We start from the raw sequence: 22,931 nt of genomic DNA, 5'->3' as shown, positions 1-22,931 counted from the left end.
AACCTTCACACTCACTATACACTCGAGCTTATTACTCGTAACCCCACCGAAGCCTTAGCCAACCCAATTTGGACCCACGCCATTACAGATGAGTTTAATGTCCTTCTCGAAAGTTAGACATGGAAGTTGGTACCTCGTAAACCAGGCATGAATGTAAATTGTTGTATGTGGATTTTTAAGCATAAAACTAAATCTTATGGCTCACTTGAACGTTATAAGTAGGGCTGACAATTGGGTACCTGTTAAAGACACGATAAGACCTGTTAATCAAAAAAGTGCGGTATGTGAATTTTTTATTTTCTTAAATAATTGAAATTAGTATGCTAGACTCCCTCATTATCCCTTATTGGTACACAAAACTTAAAACTGTCTTATAGTCATGACATATATACGAGTCGTATTCAAGTTTGATATTTGTGTTACGCGCGTCGCCTCTTACCTGTTAAGACACGAATTGACAGCCCTAGTTATAAGGCACACTTAGTTTGTGATGGCATGTCTCAGCAGGTTGGGGTTGATTGTGATGAAACATTTAGTCCTGTTGTAAAGCCATCAACCATTCGTACTTTTCTTAGCATTGCTCTATGCCACGGATGGGACATTAGTCAACTGGATGTGAAAAATGCTTTCCTTTATAGAAATTTATCTGAAATAGTGTTCATGCACCAACCCACGGGATTCCGGATTCCGGCATCCTCATCTTCCTCATCACGTTCGTCGGTTAAAGAAATCTCTGTATGGATTGAAACAGGCTTCGAGGGCATGGTATCAACGATCCACATATTATGTTACCACGTTGGGTTTTCACCACAGTTCGTGTGACCATTCTCTCTTTATTTACAAACACATACCTGATACCGCATACCTTCTTTTATACGTTGACGATATAATACTCACCACCTCATCAACCTCATTAAAGACACATATTCTAGCTCGTCTTTCAGGTGAGTTTGCAATAAAAGACCTTGGACCTTTGAGCTATTCCTTGGGTATCTATGTTTCTTGGGATCCAAATGGCATGTTTTTGTCTCAGTCCACCTATGCCATGAATATTCTTCAACGTGCCAATATGACACACTATAATCTTGTACACACTCTGGTAGACACCCCAATGGCGGCACCTTAATTGATGGCCCAACTATGTACCGCCGCCTAGCAAGAGCTCTTCAATATTTAACTTTTACATGTCCGGACATCTCTTATGTTGTGCAACAAGTGTGCATGCATATGCATGCCTGGGCAGGATGTCCTGACACTCTCCGATCCACCTCGGGATATTGTGTTTACCTTGGTGACAACTTAATTTCATGGTCTTCAAAACGTCAATCTACCATTTCTCAATCAAGTGCCGAGGCAGAATACCGTGTTGTCGCAAACGCCGTGGCTGAAATTTGTTGGATCCAGAATCTACTTCTCAAGTTGGGTAGACCACCAGCACGCACTTCTTTAGTTTATTGTGACAATGTAAGTGTTATCCACCTCTCTAGTAATCTGATTCAACACCAACGTACTAAACATATGGAGATTGATATTCATTTTGTGCGGGAAAAAGTTCATCGAGGTCAAATTCGGGTGTTACATGTCCCTTCTCGTTACCAGTTTGCAGACATCTTCACCAAAGGCTTGCCATGCGCTCTATTCAATGATTTCAGATCTAGTCTAAGCATCCAGGATCCTCCACCTTAGACTAAGGGGGTATATTAGAATAGAATATTGGAAAAGATTGTATAGAATACTGAACCATATTTAGACTCTCAATTTTGGTTAATGAATGAAAGAGGCAAGCAATTCATATCATTCTATCACAAACAATACAACATAACAAAAGGTCCACTCATATCACAAACATAATGAAACATGACACGAAACTGAACTCACACCAAATAAAAACATCAACAAACCACAGAAACATCTCAGCTAGTTCTCAGCCACCTTTGCTTAAGATCTTCTTGTTTACCTATGGAAAAAAGAAAAAAAAAGGGATTGCAGCTTAGCGAATTGCCGTTATATATGTATGATATAAATATCAATGCCGTTACACATGATAAGACGTGTTTGTTATACAAAGAGTATTTGTTTTAACAACGCATTTTGTTATATACAAGTTGCATTTATAGAGTCATAAAAATATAGAAAGATGTAGTTAGTTACCTGATATTCCAATGCCTCCTCAATCCTATCGATGATCTTGTCCATGGTAGGGCGTTTCTTATAGTTCAGACTGATGCACTCATACGCTATGTCTTGAAACGCAAGAATGGAACGATCATCAGCTTCGTCTTTTATAAGTGGATCAATTAATTGGTCTCCTATACTCCCTTTTAAGCGTCTGACCACATATATGAACAACTGATCAGTCTTACCATCCTCAGATGGTAATAGTTTATATGCCATTTTCCCAGTAAGTAGTTCGAAAAGAACCACCCCAAAGGAGTAGACATCTGACTCGGCCCTGAGCTTCCAAGTTTCTCGGTAAATAGGATCGATGTAATACTCGGTGCCCCCAATACCGATATGCAGCCCAGTATCAGTAGCTTGATTTGTGGGTGCTGATCTTGACATTCCAAAGTCACATATTTTTGCTTCCGTATTTTCATCCAGCAATATGTTATTACTCTTGACGTCTCTGTGTATTAGTTTGTTACCGTCTCCGTTTCCCAAGTGAAGATGTTGGAGTCCTTTAGCTGCCCCTAAGCAAATTTTGAGGCGTTGTTCCCATGTTAGGCGACTTCTTTTATTCGAGTCTTCAAGATGATCATCAAGGCTGCCATTCGCAGCATACTCAGTAACTATAATCATCTCGTTTCCTTCATCACAGTAACAAATGAAAGGGACGACATTTTCATGGTGGAAATTGAAAATGTGCTCAAGTTCCTTACGAAAAAAATCATTTCCTTTTTGATATTCGGCCTTGAGACGTTTAATGGCAGCTGTGCGGTTTTGCCAACGTTCAGTGAGTGTTCCCTTGTAGACATCACCAAATCCACCAGATCCAATCTTATTACCGGGGCTGAACTCATTTGTGGCCGCTATTATTAGTGGAATTTTTAAATCTTCAGATTGGAGGCTTCGTATGGTACTTGTACTAGCAGATTCCTTGTCCTGTGAATACAATCATCAACAGAATCGAGTTTGATTATACTATGCGGTATTATTAGTAGGGATGGCAATGGGTCGGGTTTAGGCATTCCCAAACCCATACCCGGTTATGAAAGTCCATCCCAAACCCGTCGGGTTTTAATCGGGTAATTACCCGTCGGGTTTCGGGTTTCTTATCGGGTTTTGATAAAATACCCGTGGGGTATACCCAGCTCAAAACCCACTAGGTTTCTACCGGGTTTTGACAAAATATAACTAATCGATTACAAATATGGTTACCATAAACATAACATGTCTCAAATAATTGACATAAACAAGTTTCGACAAATAATATAAATGGAATATAGTATATATATTATATAATAAGTTATATCGGGTACATCGGGTATATAATCGGGTAAATGGGTTTACGTTATCGGGTAATCGGGTCGGGTAGAAATCCCAAACCCGTCCCAAACCAGCGAAAAAATTCAAAACTAATCCCAAACCCGTCCCAAACCCTAATGGGTCGGGTATTACCCGTCCCATTTATGTCGGGTTTCGGGTTTTCCCATCGGGTTCGGGTTTCATTGCCATCCCTAATTATTAGTGTTGTGCACGTAGATTTGCTCATACTTGGTTTGGTTTGAAAGCGAGCCGAACAGAGGGGATTGAATTAAAAAAAAAAGGCAATATGTTTATGCTTGAACTTGGTCTGGTTTGAAACCAGGCGGCTTGGTTCGGACTGATTTTGCTTGATTTCGTACAAAGTTTTCAATTTTAAATTTCTAAAACTCCAAAATATAAATAATTCAAGACTTTCAACTTTAAAATGTCTAAAGCTCAAAGTTAACAAGAAAACATATATAAAACAAGCAGTTATTGTTAAAACTTGAACTTTGAAGTCAACACAAAAGAGGAAAATTTTAAGAACTTTAAAAAATAGTATACTTTTATATATATCATAAAATTTAAATATGAAACTAATGTATAACAAATAATTCGAGCAAAACGAATTGAACTAAATTTAGCGAGGCTTTGTTCGTGCTTGGTTTGTTTCTAAACCGAACCGACCTGAAATTAAACAAGCATTTTTCAAACAATTTCCGAGCGTACGGCGAGCAGTTTGAACAGTGCTAGGTATTATATGTACATACAATACAACCATATCATGTGCTACTGTTATTGCTTGATAAAGATTTATCCAATTATTTAACTATTTAACGGTTAAAGTCCTTTTAGGGTTGTGTCACTCAACCATAACACTTCGATCCTTGATGCTAACTACCTCATCTAAAGTATGCATCATTTTTTTGTACCATGTGCATCTAATTGTATAACATGTTTTAGTACACCTGCATATAGGGGTGGCAACCTTGACCCAAAACATTCCAAATTGGTCAATTTGGGTTGTTTTAAAATTTAAATGGGTTGATTTGGGTCATAGGTTTTAATTAAATGGGTCAAAATGGGTCACTTGAAATTTCACATTCTTATTTTTGGGTCAAAATGGGTTGACAAATTTAATTACATGGGTCGATGTGGGTTAGTGTGTTAGACTCTTAAGGAAAAGTGACATGTTTGGGTTGAAACGGGTTTTAGATTGGAACGATATCGGTTTAGGTTTCGGCTCGGATCAGCTTTCGTGCCGACACGAGTTTTAGCAATGGACGGGTTGGGTTTCGGTTTCTTTCGATTTTTCGCACTAGATGGGTTGATTAAGGTTTTTGATTCGTTTTCGTCGACATTTCGGTTTCGGTTAATTTGTCGGGGGTTTTTTTTTATGAACGAGAATAACGGCGAAAATATTTTAGTATTTTACCTTTTTTTAGTTATTCGTTTATATTTTGAGTTATGATTTTTTATTTGTTTTTTTTGAATTTTTTTTGAGGGATTTTGATCTTAATAGAAACCATCAAAAAATATTCAAAAAAATTAATAAAAAATCATAACTAAAAAAATAAAACAAAGACAAAAAATGTAAAAAAAACTAAAACGTTTCGTCCGTTGTCCTCGTTAAAAAAAATCGACAAATTAACCGAAACTGAAAAGTCGACAAAAACGAAACAAAAACATGCTGAAACAAGCTGTTAAGTGATGAAAGGAACTGAAAAATCGCTTAAACGAGCTGTTACGCGCTGAAACGAACTGAAAAATCGCTTAAATGAGCTATTAGATGCTAAAACGAACTGAAAATTTGCTTAAACGAGCTGTTACGCGCTGAAACGAACTAAAAAATCGCTTAAACGAGCTATTACGTGCTGAAACAAACTGAAAAATCGCTTAAACGAGCTGTTACGTGCTGAAACGAACTGAAAAATCGCTTAAACGAGCTGTTACGCGATGAAACGAGCTGAAAAATCCCTTAAACGAGCTGTTACGTGCTGAAACGAACTGAAAAATTGCTTAAAAAAGCAGTTACGCGCTGAAACGAATTGAAAAATCGCTTAAACGAGCTGTTACACGCTGAAACGAACTGAAAAATCGCTTAAGCGAGCTGTTACGCGCTGAAACGCACTGAAAAATTGCTTAAATGAGCTGAAACGAACTGAAAAATCGCTTAAACGAGCTGTTACGCCCTGAAACGAACTGAAAAATCGCTTAAACGAGCTGTTACGCGCTGAAACGAACTGAAAAATCGCTTAAACGAGCTGTTACGCGCTGAAACGAACTAAAAATCGCTTAAACGAGCTGTTACGCACTGAAACGAAGTGAAAAATCACTTAAACGAGTTTTGACCCAAACCCGTTTTGACCCGTTCCAACCTTGACCCGTTTTAACCCGAACTTTTTGACCCTAACCCGTTCCGACCCGAAACAAAACAACTTTTTTTTAAGTGACCCGTTTCGACCCTAACCCGTTTCAATCCTAACCCGTTCCGACCCATGACCCGTTTCGACCCAACCCAACCTATTTGCCACCTGTACCTGCATATTATAAAAAAAATAGGGAAAAGTATTTTAGACCTCATTGTAAGTTTAGCCAGCGTTTTAAAGTAACCCAGTCAACTTGTTCATTTTAGTAATTTTCCAAAAAAAATGGTTAATTTTTGTAAAGTTATTACTCGCACCAATGTTTAAAATATACAAGAAAAATAATATGTTTAATAACACTCACCGTGGAACACCCCAACTAGACTCTTGCCGATCATCGAAGTTCTTCCTGTCAGTGTTGCAAAAATCCCGACTAGACGCCGATTAATCGCTAGTCGCTACCCCACCGACTTGTAGCCGATTAATCCCCATTTTTCCAAATCGGTCAAAATTGAAAATTTTATATATAAAATTTGGTATTTGGAATATATATGTATATATGAAATTTACATATCAATTCCGGCCAATCCGATTAATCCCTGATAATCCTGATTAATCGCTAGTCCCCCTATCAGCGCATAGCGAGTTTTATAACACTGCTTCCCGCACAAATCAAAAATAAAATTGCTTTACTCACCATTTATACACTTAAGCAAGCCTAATGTTTTATATTGTATATTTGTACCCACTTATGTATGTGTTGACGCAATTATAACTGTGACTTCAGTTGGGAGTGTTAACTATGTGTAATAAGGTACGGTATTTATTTGTGAAATAACATTCTAGCTAGGCTCATGATAATTTCAATGTCAATTTGGAATGGAACCGCCAAGCGTCTTTGAGATTTAGTACCCGTGTTTTACTTGCCCAAACAACTCTTATTATATACAATTTTGACATAATAAAAAGAAAAGACTTACTTGAAACTTCAATAGTTTCTCTATCGTCTTGACGATCATATTCATGGAAGGGCGATCCTTCAAGTTGAAGCTAATGCAGTTGTATGCCAGTTCCATATATTTAAGTATCGATTGCCGATCAGCTTGATTTATAATATCAGGATCAACTAATTTGAATGGATCGGTATGATAATACTGTCGGACAAGAGCTGTCAGCTTGAACGTGGCACGATCTGTACCCTCTACATAACGCTGTAACAAGGACTCGTAAAATGTGGTCCCAGCTAACAATTCAAACATTACATTGCCAAAGGGGTATATGTCTACTTCTGTCCTGAGGAAGCCACTTGCACGATACACTGGATCTATGTAAGCCCAAAATTTAACTGGTGCAACCCTTTCTTTTTCTGGATCAACCATTGGATGGTAGACTCGTTGCTGATTTCTCGGGACTAATACTGATTTAGTAAAATCATAAATTTTAGCTTCCATGTTGTCGTCTAACAATATCTTTTTGCTACTGAAGTTTCTGTGAATTAGTCTGCCCTGATCCCCAATACCTGAATGAAGGCACTTGAGCCCTCTTGCTGCCCCTAAGCATATCTTTAGACGTTGCGCCCATGTTATGCAACGAATCTTTTTACGCGACTCCAGATGACTATAAAGGCTTCCATTGATAGCATTCTCATAAACAATCTTTTTTTCAATAATTTTTCCCAAACCAAAGGTGAGTGGCGAGTCAGGGAGAATTGCTTTATAGTAACCAAGGACCCCGACAATGTTTTCATGCTGGAAGTTGGGCGTCATATCAACTTCAAGATGGAACTCGTCAGATTTCGTTTTTGTATACTCTTTGACAAACGGTTTGCGGTTTTGAAAGCGTTCAGGGAGTTGTCCATGGTTGGTTCTATGATCATATTTTGAAATCAAGTTCATCTCAAAGGGTGAAATGTTAAATCTTTTACCCTGGTGGCTTCCAATGGTATTGACAGAATATACATCTTCTCTCTGTAAAATATATACAAGACCCATTAATTTACTCAAATATTTATAGAAAATTTGGAAAGAAAATCATAGACAGCCCAATCTTTGGGAGGAATAGCAGGTGCTCCTTTCAACTACCATTAGGACTCCACAATTATCATAATTGACAACGATACTCTTTTTAAATACCGGTTTAGCAAAAAAAATTATACACATATGTATAATACTTATTTTTTTTTAATTTTATACATGTTATTCTTTATACACATATGTCCAATCAAGATAAATAATAATATACATATGTGTATAATTAGGTTTGTTTTTTTTTAAAACCAGGATGAAAAAAAATTGATTTTTTTTACTTTTTTAAAATTTTTGTTTTTTTCATTTTATAATTTTTTTAATATTTTTTAAGAGGTTTTTTTGTGGAATTTATCGAGTCGGTTACTATTTCTGAATCTCAAAAAAGAGATCAACATAGCAAGGAATAAATTTGATTAGTTGGTATTTAAAATGTTAAAAATGATTCTCAAAGTTCTCAATTTCAAAAGGTTCTCTTAGGATAAAAGTTTGGAATAAGTTTTAATGAGTTTTAATGAGGTTTGTGAAGTTTGGTGTTGTTAAAGAAAGTGAGGGTCGTCAATAAACGTTTGTAATAAGTTCTAACTTTTCTCCATATATGCGAAACTAGATAGATTTCTTTCAAAATAATTTAGCAAGATACTTACATGAATACGGAGTGCTTCCTCAATTTTCTCGATGATCATATCGATGGAAGGGCGCTCCTTTATGTTAAGACTAAGGCATTTATATGCAATTTCCTTAAACAAACTGAAAGAACGACGATCAATGTGATCACTTATACGTGGATCTTTTAAAATTTCCAGTCCAGCATCATAATACTGGCGGACAAGGTTTATCAGAAATTGTGGCTTAAGATCTCCGATGCTCTTTGGCTCACCAGCCAACGTCCCACTCATTAGTTCAAATAAGATCACGCCGAGAGAATACACATCTGACTCCGGATTGAGGAGATGACTCTCTGCATAAACAGGATCCAAGTACTGATCGGTCCACGCAGCGCTACAAAATGAATAAGCTTGTTGCTCCTTTTTTGAGACTAACCTTGAATGTTTTAAACTACAAATTTTAGCTTCCATATTCTCATCTAACAATATATTGCTGCTCATCAAGTTTCTAATTACTACTATCATGTCCTCAAGAAGACACGATTGAAGATACTTGAGGCCCTTAGCTACCCCTAAAGAAATTTCTAGGCGCTTTTCCCAGCTTAGATAATAACGACTCTTAAGATAGCGATCAAGGCTGCCTTTGCTAGCGTAATCGGTAACTGTAATCAGCTTGTCGCCATCATTACAGAAACCAATGAAAGGGATGATGTTTTCATGGCGGCACTTGGAATGCAACCCGCACTCCGTATAGAACTCGTGCACTTGGTCACGAGTGACATGATGCCATTTGATGGCAGCTGTACGGGGCCAGCGTTTATCAGGGAGTTTTCCTAAGTAGATAAATCGGTTATCTTGATCAAGCCGAGTTTCTAGGCTAAAGTCTTGAGTGGCCAAGTTGACCTCCGTTTGTGGGATTCGAACTTCCCATAAATATTCCGGATCTTCTGATAAATACTCTCCATATTGCATGGTGAGTGACTATGTATGAATATGGACCTGTAACTACAAACAGACCCGAGTTCGTGTTCGCTTTGAGACCATGGATCCATCTTCTCTTATTATATGCGTCTCAAGTATTATAAATATAATTAATAATTGACTAACTTGCCATATTTTATGCTTTCTTATATTTTTTTTAGTTTTTTTTCTCAAACGTCATCTTTCTTATATTCTTATATTTAGGCTATTGCACTCTCCAAATTAAAAAAAACCTCATTGCTCTCACTCTAACCAGACTATATTATCTTCACCGAGTCCACACTGGCTTTCAGAGTTTAGCTTGGGCGTTTTCCAGGAAAACTATACCGCCGACTGCCACTAGACAGTCGTTTTGGCATCACAGGAGCATAACTTTCTGGTGTAACACACAATGGGACGAAAACCAGGGTGGGCTTGGGGTTTAAACTGACAAACTTTGCATAAGGCCTAGCTCAAATCTTTCATTGCCAATATCCACCCAAAGTGACGCAAAGTGAGAATTGAACTTAAGACTCCGGTGGAAAACCTACGCCTCCTAGTCTAGAGGTGCACAAAACACCCGAACCCGGAACCGGTTTTTTTTTATGCCCGGGTTTTTAATACCCTAACCCGTACCCGGCCCAACCTGTAGGGTACGGATAGGGTATGAATTTCGGTACTAAAACCCTACAAACCGGACCCGATTTGTACCCAGTATTACCCGAAAACCCGAACCCGTTCGATACCCGAAACCGGGTTTTCCCAATACCCGAAACCAGGTATTTTTCAAATAACCGAAAAATATCCCTAAAAAGTGCAACCTTTTAAAAAATCTAATCTATACCCGGAAAATAGGCCCTAAAAAACCCAAAAATAAGGTTTTTTCAATACCCGAAAATAATGTATTCAAATACCTGGTTTTAGAATACCTAATTCTATACCTGACCGAACCCAATATATAGGGTATGGTTTTTAGAGACAATACCCAGACCCGAACTCAAACCCGACCCAGGTATTAACAACTCTCGATTTTCCAATACTCGGTCATAACCAAACCCAAGTTTTTCTATTGCCCGATTTGTGCACATCTACTGTGACAATCGTCAATTTCAGGTTAACTCCGTTAACTCAACTCCGTCAATTCAAACTTAAGATCATAAAATCTTTAACGCACACTTCATTACATTTAAACTAGGGTTTAAATGACGCTTAACACTTACTACATGTGTAGTCTTTCGGGATTTGCACCGAAACGCAAACGAGTCGACGCAAACGATTGACAAATAAACGAAAAACGTCAAAACAGTAATTATGTGATAATTATGTGTTAGACTTATGTGTTATGTGATAACATGGTTATAAACATTAACTCAAGATGAAAACAAGTTAGTTAGGCTAGAAAAGTAATACTTAGAAGTGGAGGGACTTGAGTGTAACTTGTGTGTTTATAAATATATCCTTAACTTAACCCTAACTTATTATTATTCTAAACCCACAAGTCCGATCGGAGCTCTCATCCCACTTCATCCTTGCTGCCGTCGACTTCCACACACACATACATCAAGAAATCAAGTGTTTAATCCAAGAACTAGGTGCTAGGAAGGTATAATTGATCATCCTTTACATTCTTGTTGATTGATTTTGATGTTTGTTGGGTTAATAACAAACCCTAGGCTGCCGATTTTGAGTATGTACATAGCTAACATGATTGTTGTTATTTGGATGATGAATTGATAACTAGATTGAATCTTGTTGTATGGTGATCGTTGTGTCTTTGATTTGAGTTCAAACACAAACCCTAATCTTGTATGTAATGTGAAATTGATGTGCATGGATGGTGTTTATGGGTCTAGAGGGTTATATGGATGCATGATAGTTCATAGATTGTTATTATGTTGAGTTTGGATGCAAACAGATTCTGGACAGAATGTGTATACGATGTTTAAGTGACTGTAATGAAGTGTAAACGTGAAAGTTGGTTGAGATTGTGGGTACTGCAGTAAACTAGGTTGAGTCTAGTTTCTATAAAGTATAAGTTTGTAATTTTTGGACAAGTAGAAGTTAACTTTTATGATTTTACAAATACGTTGTGCAAAGCTGAGCTGTTAGACCTGCTGTTAGGATATGTTGTAAATGTTATATCTCATGAACCACGAGACCAATTGGGTTGGTTCCACTTCTGGAAGTTGACTCATTGAGTTAGGAACCTAACCCAAGTGGTCTTGCATTTATTGGATTTTTCGTTTAACGGGAATTGCAAATAAAATTCTGTTGCGCATGAATTTGACTGTTATGAGTTTGCTGTAATGATTTGATGATTGTGAGAAAACTATGAGGAATAAAAATGTAATAAAATATGTTCTGGAAACCTAAGACATATGTGCTTCTGTGATGATTTTTGGTAAATTAATTGAGATGCTATGATCGGTGAAATAGTACAATCTTTCTAGTAGGATTTCTGTCTCGGTGAAACCAACCTTGTGTTGACACTTTTAGTATGTTATTCTCAGGTAGCCGAGGCGGGCGCGCGGTTTAGGAACATGCATTGATTGAAAACGCTTTTGTCCTGCAAACTTATTTTTAACGATTATCTTTGGTTTTAAGTCGTCCTGCGTGACGCAACTTTTGATTAAAGGTTTTTACGCTTCCGCATTTAATTACTCGTAAACGTTTTCATGGTTTTGAAACTTTATTTTATGGTTTGATTATAACTGATGATTCCGATCCTGCCAGTTCACACCCTCTGATGGTAAAACTCCGTTAGTGGATTTTGAGGGTGTGACAGATTGGTATCAGAGCCATTGGTTATAGCGAACTAGAAGCTGCATGCATACTAGACTATAACCGCGACGACCCATTATTTATAATGATACGCACTGCATAGGTTTGTGTAGTCTTGTAATCTTATCTCTTTACCTCTTTCACTCATACGCGCGCGCATACACGGCTTACCTGTAGGAATGTCGACGCCACCCTCATCATCATCCGATTCGATGACGCATGCTCACGGGAAGGAACCGCAGTTACCTACCGCATCGCCGCCCCGAGTAGTCCCGGAACTCGAAGCTCCCGCACCGAAGAGATACCGCCTATCCGGAGGCATTTACGAAAACGACGTTAGCTGGGATTGGTACCCTAACATGATCAGACGTATGGTCTATCGCGAACAAGTTCCCCCGTTGCCTCACCCGAACCACCCTGCTTATCCCAACACCCTACCACCCATAACCGAACCTGTAGAGAGAGTTCTCGCAGCTGTAGTTTCATGCTTGGAGCGTGACGTGGGTTACAAGCGCCATACGAGGGAGAACGTTTCCAGAATGTTAAAAGACGGAACCGAGACTAAGGAGGAGATTGCCCGCATGGCAGCGGCAATGAAGGAAATGCAAGAGACTAGCGATCAACAAATGAAAGTTATGATGAAGATGCAAGCTGAGATGATAGACTTGAAAGAGCAACTCCAAGAAGCAAGGACCCGAACCGAGATAGCTCTAGAGCGTTGCGATGTCTTACAAATGCAACTTGCTCAGAACGCAGCCGAACCTGAGGCAGAGCCTGGCTCTGAGGCAGAGCCTGAAGTGGAACCTGAAGAAGACCCCGAAGAGGAGCCTGAGGAAGATCCCGAGGAGGAACCCGAAGAAGAACCGGAGGAAGAACCGGCTGAGGAGGAGGCACACTCAGAGGTGTCCTCGGATGACGACATCTAGTGATGATGACACTTAGATGGAGGGGTTGTCTCCATCCGAACTATTATTTTTCTATGATTTTAAGGATTGATTGGAAATACTTTGTAGCGAATACAATGGTTTTAATCATGACTTTTTTTCTAGACTAATATGTGGTTGTGATGTGATGTTCTTTCTTATTTTCTTTCTTACCTATCTTTTTATTACATGTATGGTGTGTTGTATATGAAAGAAAAATTCATGTTTAACATTTTATACTGTGATTCTAGGAAATGGCTGGAAGAAACGCTGGACGAGGACGTGGTAACATCAGCATGACTGCAGCTGAACTCCAAACTCTGCTGAACGACCATGTTGCGGCCGCTTTAGCCGCACACGTTCAGACTCAAGCTGGAGGTCCGAGTGGAACGTCCTTCAAGAACTACCTTGACTGCAAGCCCAGTACGTTTAAGGGCACTGAGGGAGCTATTGGCTTCCTGCGTTGGGCTGAGAAGGCCGAGTCGGCCTTTGAGATGTGTAATTGTCCCCCTGCCAGTAGGGTCAAATTCGCTGCTGGGACACTTGAGGATTACGCCCTCACTTGGTGGAATTCAAACGTCCAGATCCTTGGGTTGGAACTGGCTAATGCGATGAACTGGGAGGAGTTCAAAAACATGATGCGAGAGGAGTACTGTCCGAGAGAAGAGATTTCAAAGTTAGAGTCGGAGTTTTGGTCACTGAAGATGGTGGGCTCGGAAATTGAAGCCTACACTACTCGTTCTCACGAGTTGGCTGTGATGTGTCCGCGGATGGTGGATCCGCCGAGCAAGAGGATAGAAATGTACATTGATGGATTAGCACCGCAGATTCAGGGCATGGTGACGTCTTCCAGACCAGCCACGATCCAACAAGCGATCCGTTTAGCTCACAAACTGACGAATCAGGCTGTGACCCAAGGTGCGTTACCACCTAGGGGTTCGACCACTAAAGCCCGTGACAATCCGAGTAATGACAACGTCAGCAACAGCAACAGTAACCCGAGCAGCGAGAAGAGGAAGTTTGACAACACCAGATCTTCATCCTCGAACCTCCCACCGCAACAACACTACCGTAAGCCCGAATTCACTCCGAGCTTTAACACTCAGAATCACAACAACAACAACAACAACAACAACAACGGTAGCGGGCAGGTTTCGAGCGGATATGCTGGGAAATATCCAAAGTGCAACAGGTGCAACTATCATCATGTTGGCCAGTGTGACCGTGTCAAGTGTCAAAGATGCGGAAAGATAGGTCACCAAGCGAAAGAATGTAGAGGAGACCTTGCGGCAAAGGGTGCTCCTAAGCCACCAATGACGACGAAGGGATGTTTTGAATGTGGGCAGGAAGGCCATTTCCGGAAAGATTGCCCCAAGCTGAAACAGAATGACAACAATGGGGGTAATGGAAGTGGCAGTAATGGTGGAGGCAATGGCAAGGGAAGAGCGTTTGTGATTGGATCGGGTCAAGCCCGCAATGATCCGCACGTGGTGTCTGGTAAGTTCCCTGTAAACGATTGTTTTGCTTCTGTTTTGTTTGACACTGGAGCTGATAGGAGTTTTGTGTCGAAAGCCTTTAGCCAACTTTTAGACTTAACTCCAACCCCGTTAGATGCTAAGTTTCCTGTTGAATTAGCTGACGGTAAGACTATAGTAACGACTCATGTACTTGCGGGATGTAAGTTAAAACTGTCAGGTCATGTCTTTGATATCGACCTTATTCCTTTTACGCTTAGTAGTTTCGATGTCGTTGTCGGCATGGACTGGTTATCCGAGAACCGAGCGGAGATTATATGCCACGATAAGATAGTCCATATTACCACCCCTTCCGGCGAGATCATTTCGGTCCGAGGCGAGAGAAGCGGCATGACCACCAGCGTCATTACCCTTATGAAGGCGCAGAAGTATCTACGAAAGGGTCATCCGGCAATTTTGGCGCAGATTGTTGAGAAACCCGCGGAGGAGAAACGAATTGAAGATATACCTGGTCATCCGGCAATTTGCCCGGACTCCCTCCTATTCGTCAAGTCGAATTCCAAATCGAGTTGACACCCGGTGCAGCACCTATAGCACGAGCCCCGTATCGGCTCGCACCGGCGGAACTTCAGGAGTTGTCCACTCAGTTGCAAGATCTGTTGGATAAGGGTTTTATCCGACCTAGCTCATCGCCGTGGGGAGCCCCTGTCTTGTTTGTCCGAAAGAAAGACGGGACTTTCCGAATGTGCATCGACTACCGGGAGTTGAACAAGGTGACGGTCAAGAACCGTTATCCTTTACCCCGAATTGATGATTTGTTTGACCAGCTTCAAGGATCGAGTTACTACTCGAAGATCGATCTGTGATCCGGTTACCACCAGCTGAGAGTGCGCGAAGAAGATATCTCAAAGACGGCTTTCAGAACACGGTATGGTCACTACGAGTTTTCGGTTATGCCTTTTGGCCTAACCAACGCACCAGCCGTATTTATGGATCTCATGAATCGAGTATGCAAGGCGTACCTCGACAAGTTTGTGATTGTTTTCATCGATGATATTCTCGTCTAATCCAAGAACGAGACTGACCACGAAGAGCACTTAAGGGTAATTCTGGAACTATTGAAGAAAGAACAACTGTATGCTAAACTCTCGAAATGTGAATTTTGGCTTCGCGAGGTTCACTTTTTAGGACATGTGATCAACGAGAATGGTATCCATATCGATCCCGGTAAGGTAGAGGCCATCAAAAACTGGGAAGCACCTAAGACCCCGACTGAGGTGCGACAATTCCTAGGACTGGCCGGCTACTACCGGCGTTTCATCGAGGGATTTTCAAAGATTGCTCAACCCCTCACCGCTTTAACTCACAAGGGCACTAAGTAAAATTGGGGTGACGCGCAAGAATCCGCTTTTCAACTGTTGAAAACCAAGCTTTGTAGCGCCCCTATTTTAGCCCTCCCCGAGGGAACGGAAAATTTTGAGGTACACTGTGACGCATCTATACAAGGTCTCGGTTGTGTGCTGATGCAACTCGAGAAGGTTATAGCCTACGCCTCTCGACAACTACGGGTTCACGAGAAGAACTACACGACCCATGATTTGGAACTCGGAGCTGTGGTGTTTGCTCTTAAGATATGGAGGCATTACTTGTACGGTACCAAGTTTACCATTTATACCGACCACAAGAGTCTCCAATATATCTACGATCAAAAAGAGCTGAACATGCGACAGCGTCGTTGGGTCGAACTGCTCAAAGATTACGATTGTGCCATCAAGTACCACCCTGGCAAGGCCAATGTAGTGGCCGACGCCCTCAGCAGAAAGGAAACAGATAAACCCAGACGAGTGCGAGCATTGCAACTCACGATTCATGCCAGCTTACCCGATCAGATTCGCGATGCGCAACTTGAAACTTTGAAAGATGACAATCTTCCATCGGAACTCATGCGGGGCATGAACAAGCAACTTGAAACCAGATCGGATGGGGTCCGATATTTTGAGAACCGGATTTGGGTTCCACGGTACGGAGAGTTGAGAACTCTAGTGATGGACGAAGCTCACAAGTCCCGATATTCTATCCACCCTGGCTCAGATAAAATGTATCATGATTTAAAGGCACTTTACTGGTGGCCGAACATGAAAGCCGACATTGCCACCTACGTGAGCAAATGCTTGACTTGTGCCAGAGTCAAGATAGAATACCAGAAACCATCTGGTCTACTGCAACAACCGGAACTCCCAATGTGGAAATGGGAACACATCTCAATGGATTTTATTACGGGTTTGCCTAAGACACCGACGGGATGCGATACCATCTGGGTAATCGTTGACCGGTTGACTAAATCGGCACACTTCCTAGCAATTAAAGAAACGGACAAAATGGAAAGACTGACTCGTGTTTACATGAAGGAAGTAGTGTCTAGACACGGAGTGCCTGTCTCAATCATTTCTGATCGAGATTCTCGTTTCACTTCGCACTTTTGGAAGTCGCTGCAAAGCGCACTAGGCACCCGTCTCGATATGAGCACAGCATACCATCCTCAGACGGATGGGCAAAGCGAGCGAACTATTCAGACCCTGGAGGATATGTTGCGTGCCTGCGTATTGGATTTCGGAAAAAGTTGGGAACCCCACTTACCCTTGGTAGAGTTTTCGTACAATAACAGCTACCACGCAAGTATTAAGGCAGCGCCGTTTGAAGCGCTGTACGGACGGAAGTGTCGATCACCACTCTTCTGGGCAGAGGTGGGTGACAGCCAAATCACTGGTCCAGAACTGGTACTCGAAACTTCGGAAAAGATTGTTCAAATCCGAAATCGCATGGCAGCAGCACGAGATCGCCAAAAGAGTTACGCAGACAAGCGCCGAAAACCTCTCGAATTTCAAGTGAACGATCGGGTGTTACTCAAAGTCTCACCTTGGAAAGGTGTGGTTCGCTTTGGGAAGCGAAACAAACTCAACCCACGGTATGTTGGTCCGTACCGGATAACTGAGCGCATTGGTCCGGTGGCGTACTGACTGGACCTACCAACAGAACTCAGTGGCATACACGATGTATTCCACGTATCAAATTTGAAGAAATGCCTATCTGATGAAACCCAAGTAGTCCCTTTGGAGGAACTACAAGTTGATGAACAGTTACGTTTCATTGAGGAACCAGTCGAGGTTTTGGATTGGGAAACCAAAACGCTCAAACACAGCAAAATTCCAATTGTTAAGGTTCGTTGGAACTCGAGACGTGGACCGGAGTTCACGTGGGAACGCGAGGATCAAATGATGAAAAAGTATCCTCACCTTTTTGAAGGGCTAACCAAACACAGAAAACCGCGAAACTCGGCAAACCGTCAGACATCACCGGAGGTATGAATTAAATTTCGGGACGAAATTTCTTTCTACTAGGGGATGATATGACAAACTGAAATTTTTTTTTTCTTACCCTTTCAGACTCTCATCACGACTTGACTCAAATTTTCGGGACGAAAATTCTTTAACATGGGAATGATGCGACAATCGTCAATTTCAGGTTAACTCCGTTAACTCAACTCCGTCAATTCAAACTTAAGATCATAAAATCTTTAACGCACACTTCATTACATTTAAACTAGGGTTTAAATGACGCTTAACATTTACTACATGTGTAGTCTTTCGGGATTTGCACCGAAACGCAAACGAGTCGACGCAAACGATTGACAAATAAACGAAAAACGTCAAAACAGTAATTATGTGATAATTATGTGTTAGACTTATGTGTTATGTGATAACATGGTTATAAACATTAACTCAAGATGAAAACAAGTTAGTTAGGCTAGAAAAGTAATACTTAGAAGTGGAGGGACTTGAGTGTAACTTGTGTGTTTATAAATATATCCTTAACTTAACCCTAACTTATTATTATTCTAAACCCACAAGTCCGATCGGAGCTCTCATCCCACTTCATCCTTGCTGACGTCGATTTCCACACACACATACATCAAGAAATCAAGTGTTTAATCCAAGAACTAGGTGCTAGGAAGGTATAATTGATCATCCTTTACATTCTTGTTGATTGATTTTGATGTTTGTTGGGTTAATAACAAACCCTAGGCTGCCGATTTTGAGTTTGTACATAGCTAACATGATTGTTGTTATTTGGATGATGAATTGATAACTAGATTGAATCTTGTTGTATGGTGATCGTTGTGTCTTTGATTTGAGTTCAAACACAAACCCTAATCTTGTATGTAATGTGAAATTGATGTGCATGGACGGTGTTTATGGGTCTAGAGGGTTATATGGATGCATGATAGTTCATAGATTGTTATTATGTTGAGTTTGGATGCAAACAGATTCTGGACAGAATGTGTATACGATGTTTAAGTGACTGTAACGAAGTGTAAACGTGAAAGTTGGTTGAGATTGTGGGTACTGCAGTAAACTAGGTTGAGTCTAGTTTCTATAAAGTATAAGTTTGTAATTTTTGGACAAGTAGAAGTTAACTTTTATGATTTTACAAATACGTTGTGCAAAGCTGAGCTGTTAGACCTGCTGTTAGGATATGTTGTAAATGTTATATCTCATGAACCACGAGACCAATTGGGTTGGTTCCACTTCTAGAAGTTGACTCATTGAGTTAGGAACCTAACCCAAGTGGTCTTGCATTTATTGGATTTTTCTTTTAACGGGAATTGCAAATAACATTCTGTTGCGCATGAATTTGACTGTTATGAGTTTGCTGTAATGATTTGATGATTGTGAGAAAACTATGAGGAATAAAAATGTAATAAAATATGTTCTGGAAACCTAAGACATATGTGCTTCTGTGATGATTTTTGGTAAATTAATTGAGATGCTATGATCGGTGAAATAGTACAATCTTTCTAGTAGGATTTCTGTCTTGGTGAAACTAGCTGCTGAGTTGTGTAAAAATGCATGAAACATGATACTTGTTATATAATTGCTATGTTTTGACCAAAATACCCTTGCGGGGAATAATTGCTAAGTGTTTGCCATGATTTGACCAAATTGCCCTTATGGGGAATAATGGCTAGTTAATTGTTATTTGTTGACCAAAATGCCCTTACGGGAAAAATTGCTAGTAATGTACATTATGAATACATGACACGTATATGATTGCTTACACATGTGATGTGTCACAAAAACACTTGTTAAAGTCACACACGATTCACGAACGAAACACGAAACATGTTATGTGCATAGGTATTATGTGCCGGGTCTAGAGACTCGATAATATTCCGACACTTAGAAAAATCTCTTTGTTGTTTTAGAACGTTAGAGAGAGTTTTTCGGTGACGCGCATCTTGGTGATTATTTTGGGAAATTCTTCGCAAACAGTGAGTTTCACTTTCCCCTCTTTAAACTGTTTTTTTAAACGCTTTTCTTTTGGGGGAGATAACATACTCCACAACGCATTTGAGATTTTGTTATAAATTATATATCACTTGTAAAGGCTAAGTGGCAAACGAAATATTTGAAGTCCTACACATCGAACCGGTTAATATTTAGAATAGCGAGTCACTGTTGAGTAGTACTACTGGGTTTGACAAACCCCACCCAACGCTAAACTCGACTAGAGGTCGAGCGGGTGTAATTTTGGCTAACACGTACCATGGTCTGGAGGACCTGGTGACAAGGCACTTACTAAACGAGTCAGCTTCGGTGTCGAACACTTAGTAATACTTGTTGTATAGATTAGCTACCTATCGATATATAATTTGACATAACACTATCTGGTAACGCAAAACGCCGTAACGTGGTTACGCAAAACGCTTAACGCAAAACGCCGTAACGTGGTTACGCAAAACGCTGAACGCAAACGCTAAACGATTTATTTTATATAACTTGTGAACTCACCAACCTTGTGTTGACACTTTTAGTATGTTATTCTCAGGTAGCCGAGGCGGGCGCGCGGTTTAGGAACATGCATTGATTGAAAACGCTTTTGTCCTGCAAACTTATTTTTAACGATTATCTTTGGTTTTAAGTCGTCCTGCGTGACGCAACTTTTGATTAAAGGTTTTTACGCTTCCGCATTTAATTACTCGTAAACGTTTTCATGGTTTTGAAACTTTATTTTATGGTTTGATTATAACTGATGATTCCGATCCTGCCAGTTCACACCCTCTGACGGTAAAACTCCGTTAGTGGATTTTGAGGGTGTGACATCTACCTCCTACCACTAAGCCACAATTGAAAGATATTATATTTATTAGTTGATACTTATACAAATTATATATGCAATAATTTTGCTAGCTAGGGAAATATTCCGTCAAGAATAAGATTTAAATCAACAAGTTTATAGTGAGAAAATGTTACCAATTTTGAAATGCACAACAAAAAAACACACGGAAATGATAGTTTGATTTACAGAAATAAAAAAACCGTTAATAGTTTGATTTACGGTTTGATAACAGTAAAAACCGAACCGTGAACACTCCGTTAGATAAATTAAACCAAAACATAATACTCTACCTGACCCTGTATAATATACTTAAAATCAAATAATACAATTAATAAAATAAGATTACAATATTTCAAACATTTTTTTGAATACATTTAACTTTTGACGTTTTAGTTGACGTCTAACTTGTTTTCAGGTTAACAATACATCTATCTTCGTCACTCACCTCTATATTCAAAATGCCTATCGTTGTCACTCACCTAACCCCTTTATATTTTATTTGAGGATTGGTTTTAACCTTGTGTGTATGGATCGGATCACATTCACAAGTCATACCATTACATTTACGTAGTAGTGTGGGTCTTTTTATATATCCTGTCTTTACCGACTATGGTTGAAAAACAAAAGTAGTTTCTTTAACTATTTCTCACCATTATATTTTTTATTTCATATACTAATAAGTTGTTTAGATCGTTTCTCTACCTGTCCAAGGTACTGATTATGACATAATTTACTGTTCTTTATTCAACGAATATATTCTTACTAGTTTTTATCCCCTGTATTACGGGGGTTGTTTTATATTATTTGTTCTAATATTTATTTATTTTTTACATTTATATTTTTTTATTGTATGAAAGTTAATAATATACTTATGGTTTGATGATAAATTGTTTCACAAATAAATGAGATGTTATAACCCGGTTTAAAAGCTATATGGTTTTGATTAGACCCAAGACCCGTTTATTTCTTTTACTAAAAATTTGGTTGTTTAGTTATAAATAATATTTATGAAAGTTAATAATACACTTATGGTTTGATGAGACCCAAGACCCGTTTATTTTTTTTACTATCAAAATGGTTTTTTAATATAAATAAAATATATATCTTTTTTAAAATAAATAAGATATTAATTTTTAGTACATCTTATTTTATAGGATTTTTACATCAATAATTTGGTGAGAATAATTTTTAATTTAATGGGATGTTATAACTCGTTTCAGGAATATCTGGGTTTGGTAAGACTCATACCCATGAATTCATGTCAAATGCATGAGAAGTCTCCATTTAAAAATCAAGCAAATCTGGTAATTCCAAAAAAAATGAGAGCGATCACATCGCGACACGTAGGATTTTTATGTTTTCGTTTATATATATTATAGATATTGTGTTAAAAATTTCAGTTATCAATTTTACATAAACAAATTACCTTATTGTTTTGTTGATAAAAGTTTTTCATTTCCCCACGAAATAATGCTAAATTGTTTTTCCCACATTCTTTACAACGTTAGTAATTTTCTAAAACATATTATCTAATGCTCCTCTTCTTTCTTAGTGGACGTTATAAGATTGATTATCAATCGTTTTATCTTCGCCATTAATTATCTTTAAATCAACTCATGTACGTTCTCATATTGATAACAATTAGTAAGTACTTGTTTCATGTTATTTTAATTTATTGATAACAATTAGTAAGTACTTGTTTCATGTTATTTTAATTTAGTGCGAATATTTCTTCCTTCGTTACTACCATCTATTATCATTTAAATTACTTGACGTTGATCTGCATTAAATAAATGACGCCAAACAAAATAATCTACCAAACACTACATAATATATATTCTTAATGTTAAATAATACAATTAATAAAATAATGCTTCAATATTCAATTAACTTATTGAAAACATTAATTTGTGAGTTTCTGTATATTCAAATACGTTTTAGGTGACATCTAATTTGTTTTCAATTCAACTGTTACTAGTTTACAGTATATCTATCATTCTTCACCTAACCCTCTATATTTTATAATTACATACATCACAGGTCCGTCATACCATTAGGTAGTGTGGATCTGACGATCTGTTATATAGCTGGTCTACTTCCTTTGCCGAGTACGTCTATCGTTAGGCAATATTAGTGGTTCTTCTATTATTAG

The 22,931-nt window shown here is 39.0% G+C and overlaps 1 protein-coding gene across 1 annotated transcript; it reads right to left on the bottom strand.

Moving 5' to 3' along the window:
- Positions 1-1,802: 1,802 nt before the first annotated feature.
- LOC143582141 (uncharacterized) lies at positions 1,803-9,435 on the bottom strand. Its single transcript, XM_077064773.1, has 4 exons — positions 8,503-9,435; positions 6,812-7,798; positions 2,152-3,102; positions 1,803-1,868 (listed from the first exon to the last, which is right to left on the bottom strand). Exons 1-4 carry the CDS (start codon positions 9,433-9,435, stop codon positions 1,803-1,805), a joined length of 2,937 nt encoding a protein of 978 aa, XP_076920888.1.
- Positions 9,436-22,931: the final 13,496 nt, after the last annotated feature.

This window comes from Bidens hawaiensis, unplaced genomic scaffold, assembly GCF_021521415.1.
Source record: "Bidens hawaiensis isolate Kalapana, Puna unplaced genomic scaffold, B.hawaiensis_p1.1 tig00031469_1, whole genome shotgun sequence".
Lineage (NCBI taxonomy): Eukaryota > Viridiplantae > Streptophyta > Magnoliopsida > Asterales > Asteraceae > Bidens > Bidens hawaiensis.
The sequence above is the reverse complement of the archived record's forward strand: the minus strand, read 5'-3'. Positions and strand labels throughout refer to the sequence as shown.

Excerpts from the sequence above, each read along its gene's own strand:
- LOC143582141 (XM_077064773.1), bottom strand. The coding sequence starts at position 9,435 with ATGCAATATGGAGAGTATTTATCAGAAGATCCGGAATATTTATGGGAA. Across the intron at positions 7,799-8,502 it reads AGGAAGCACTCCGTATTCAT|AGAGAAGATGTATATTCTGT; the intron begins GTAAGTATCTTG and ends TATATTTTACAG. Across the intron at positions 3,103-6,811 it reads AGAAACTATTGAAGTTTCAA|GACAAGGAATCTGCTAGTAC; the intron begins GTAAGTCTTTTC and ends TTGTATTCACAG.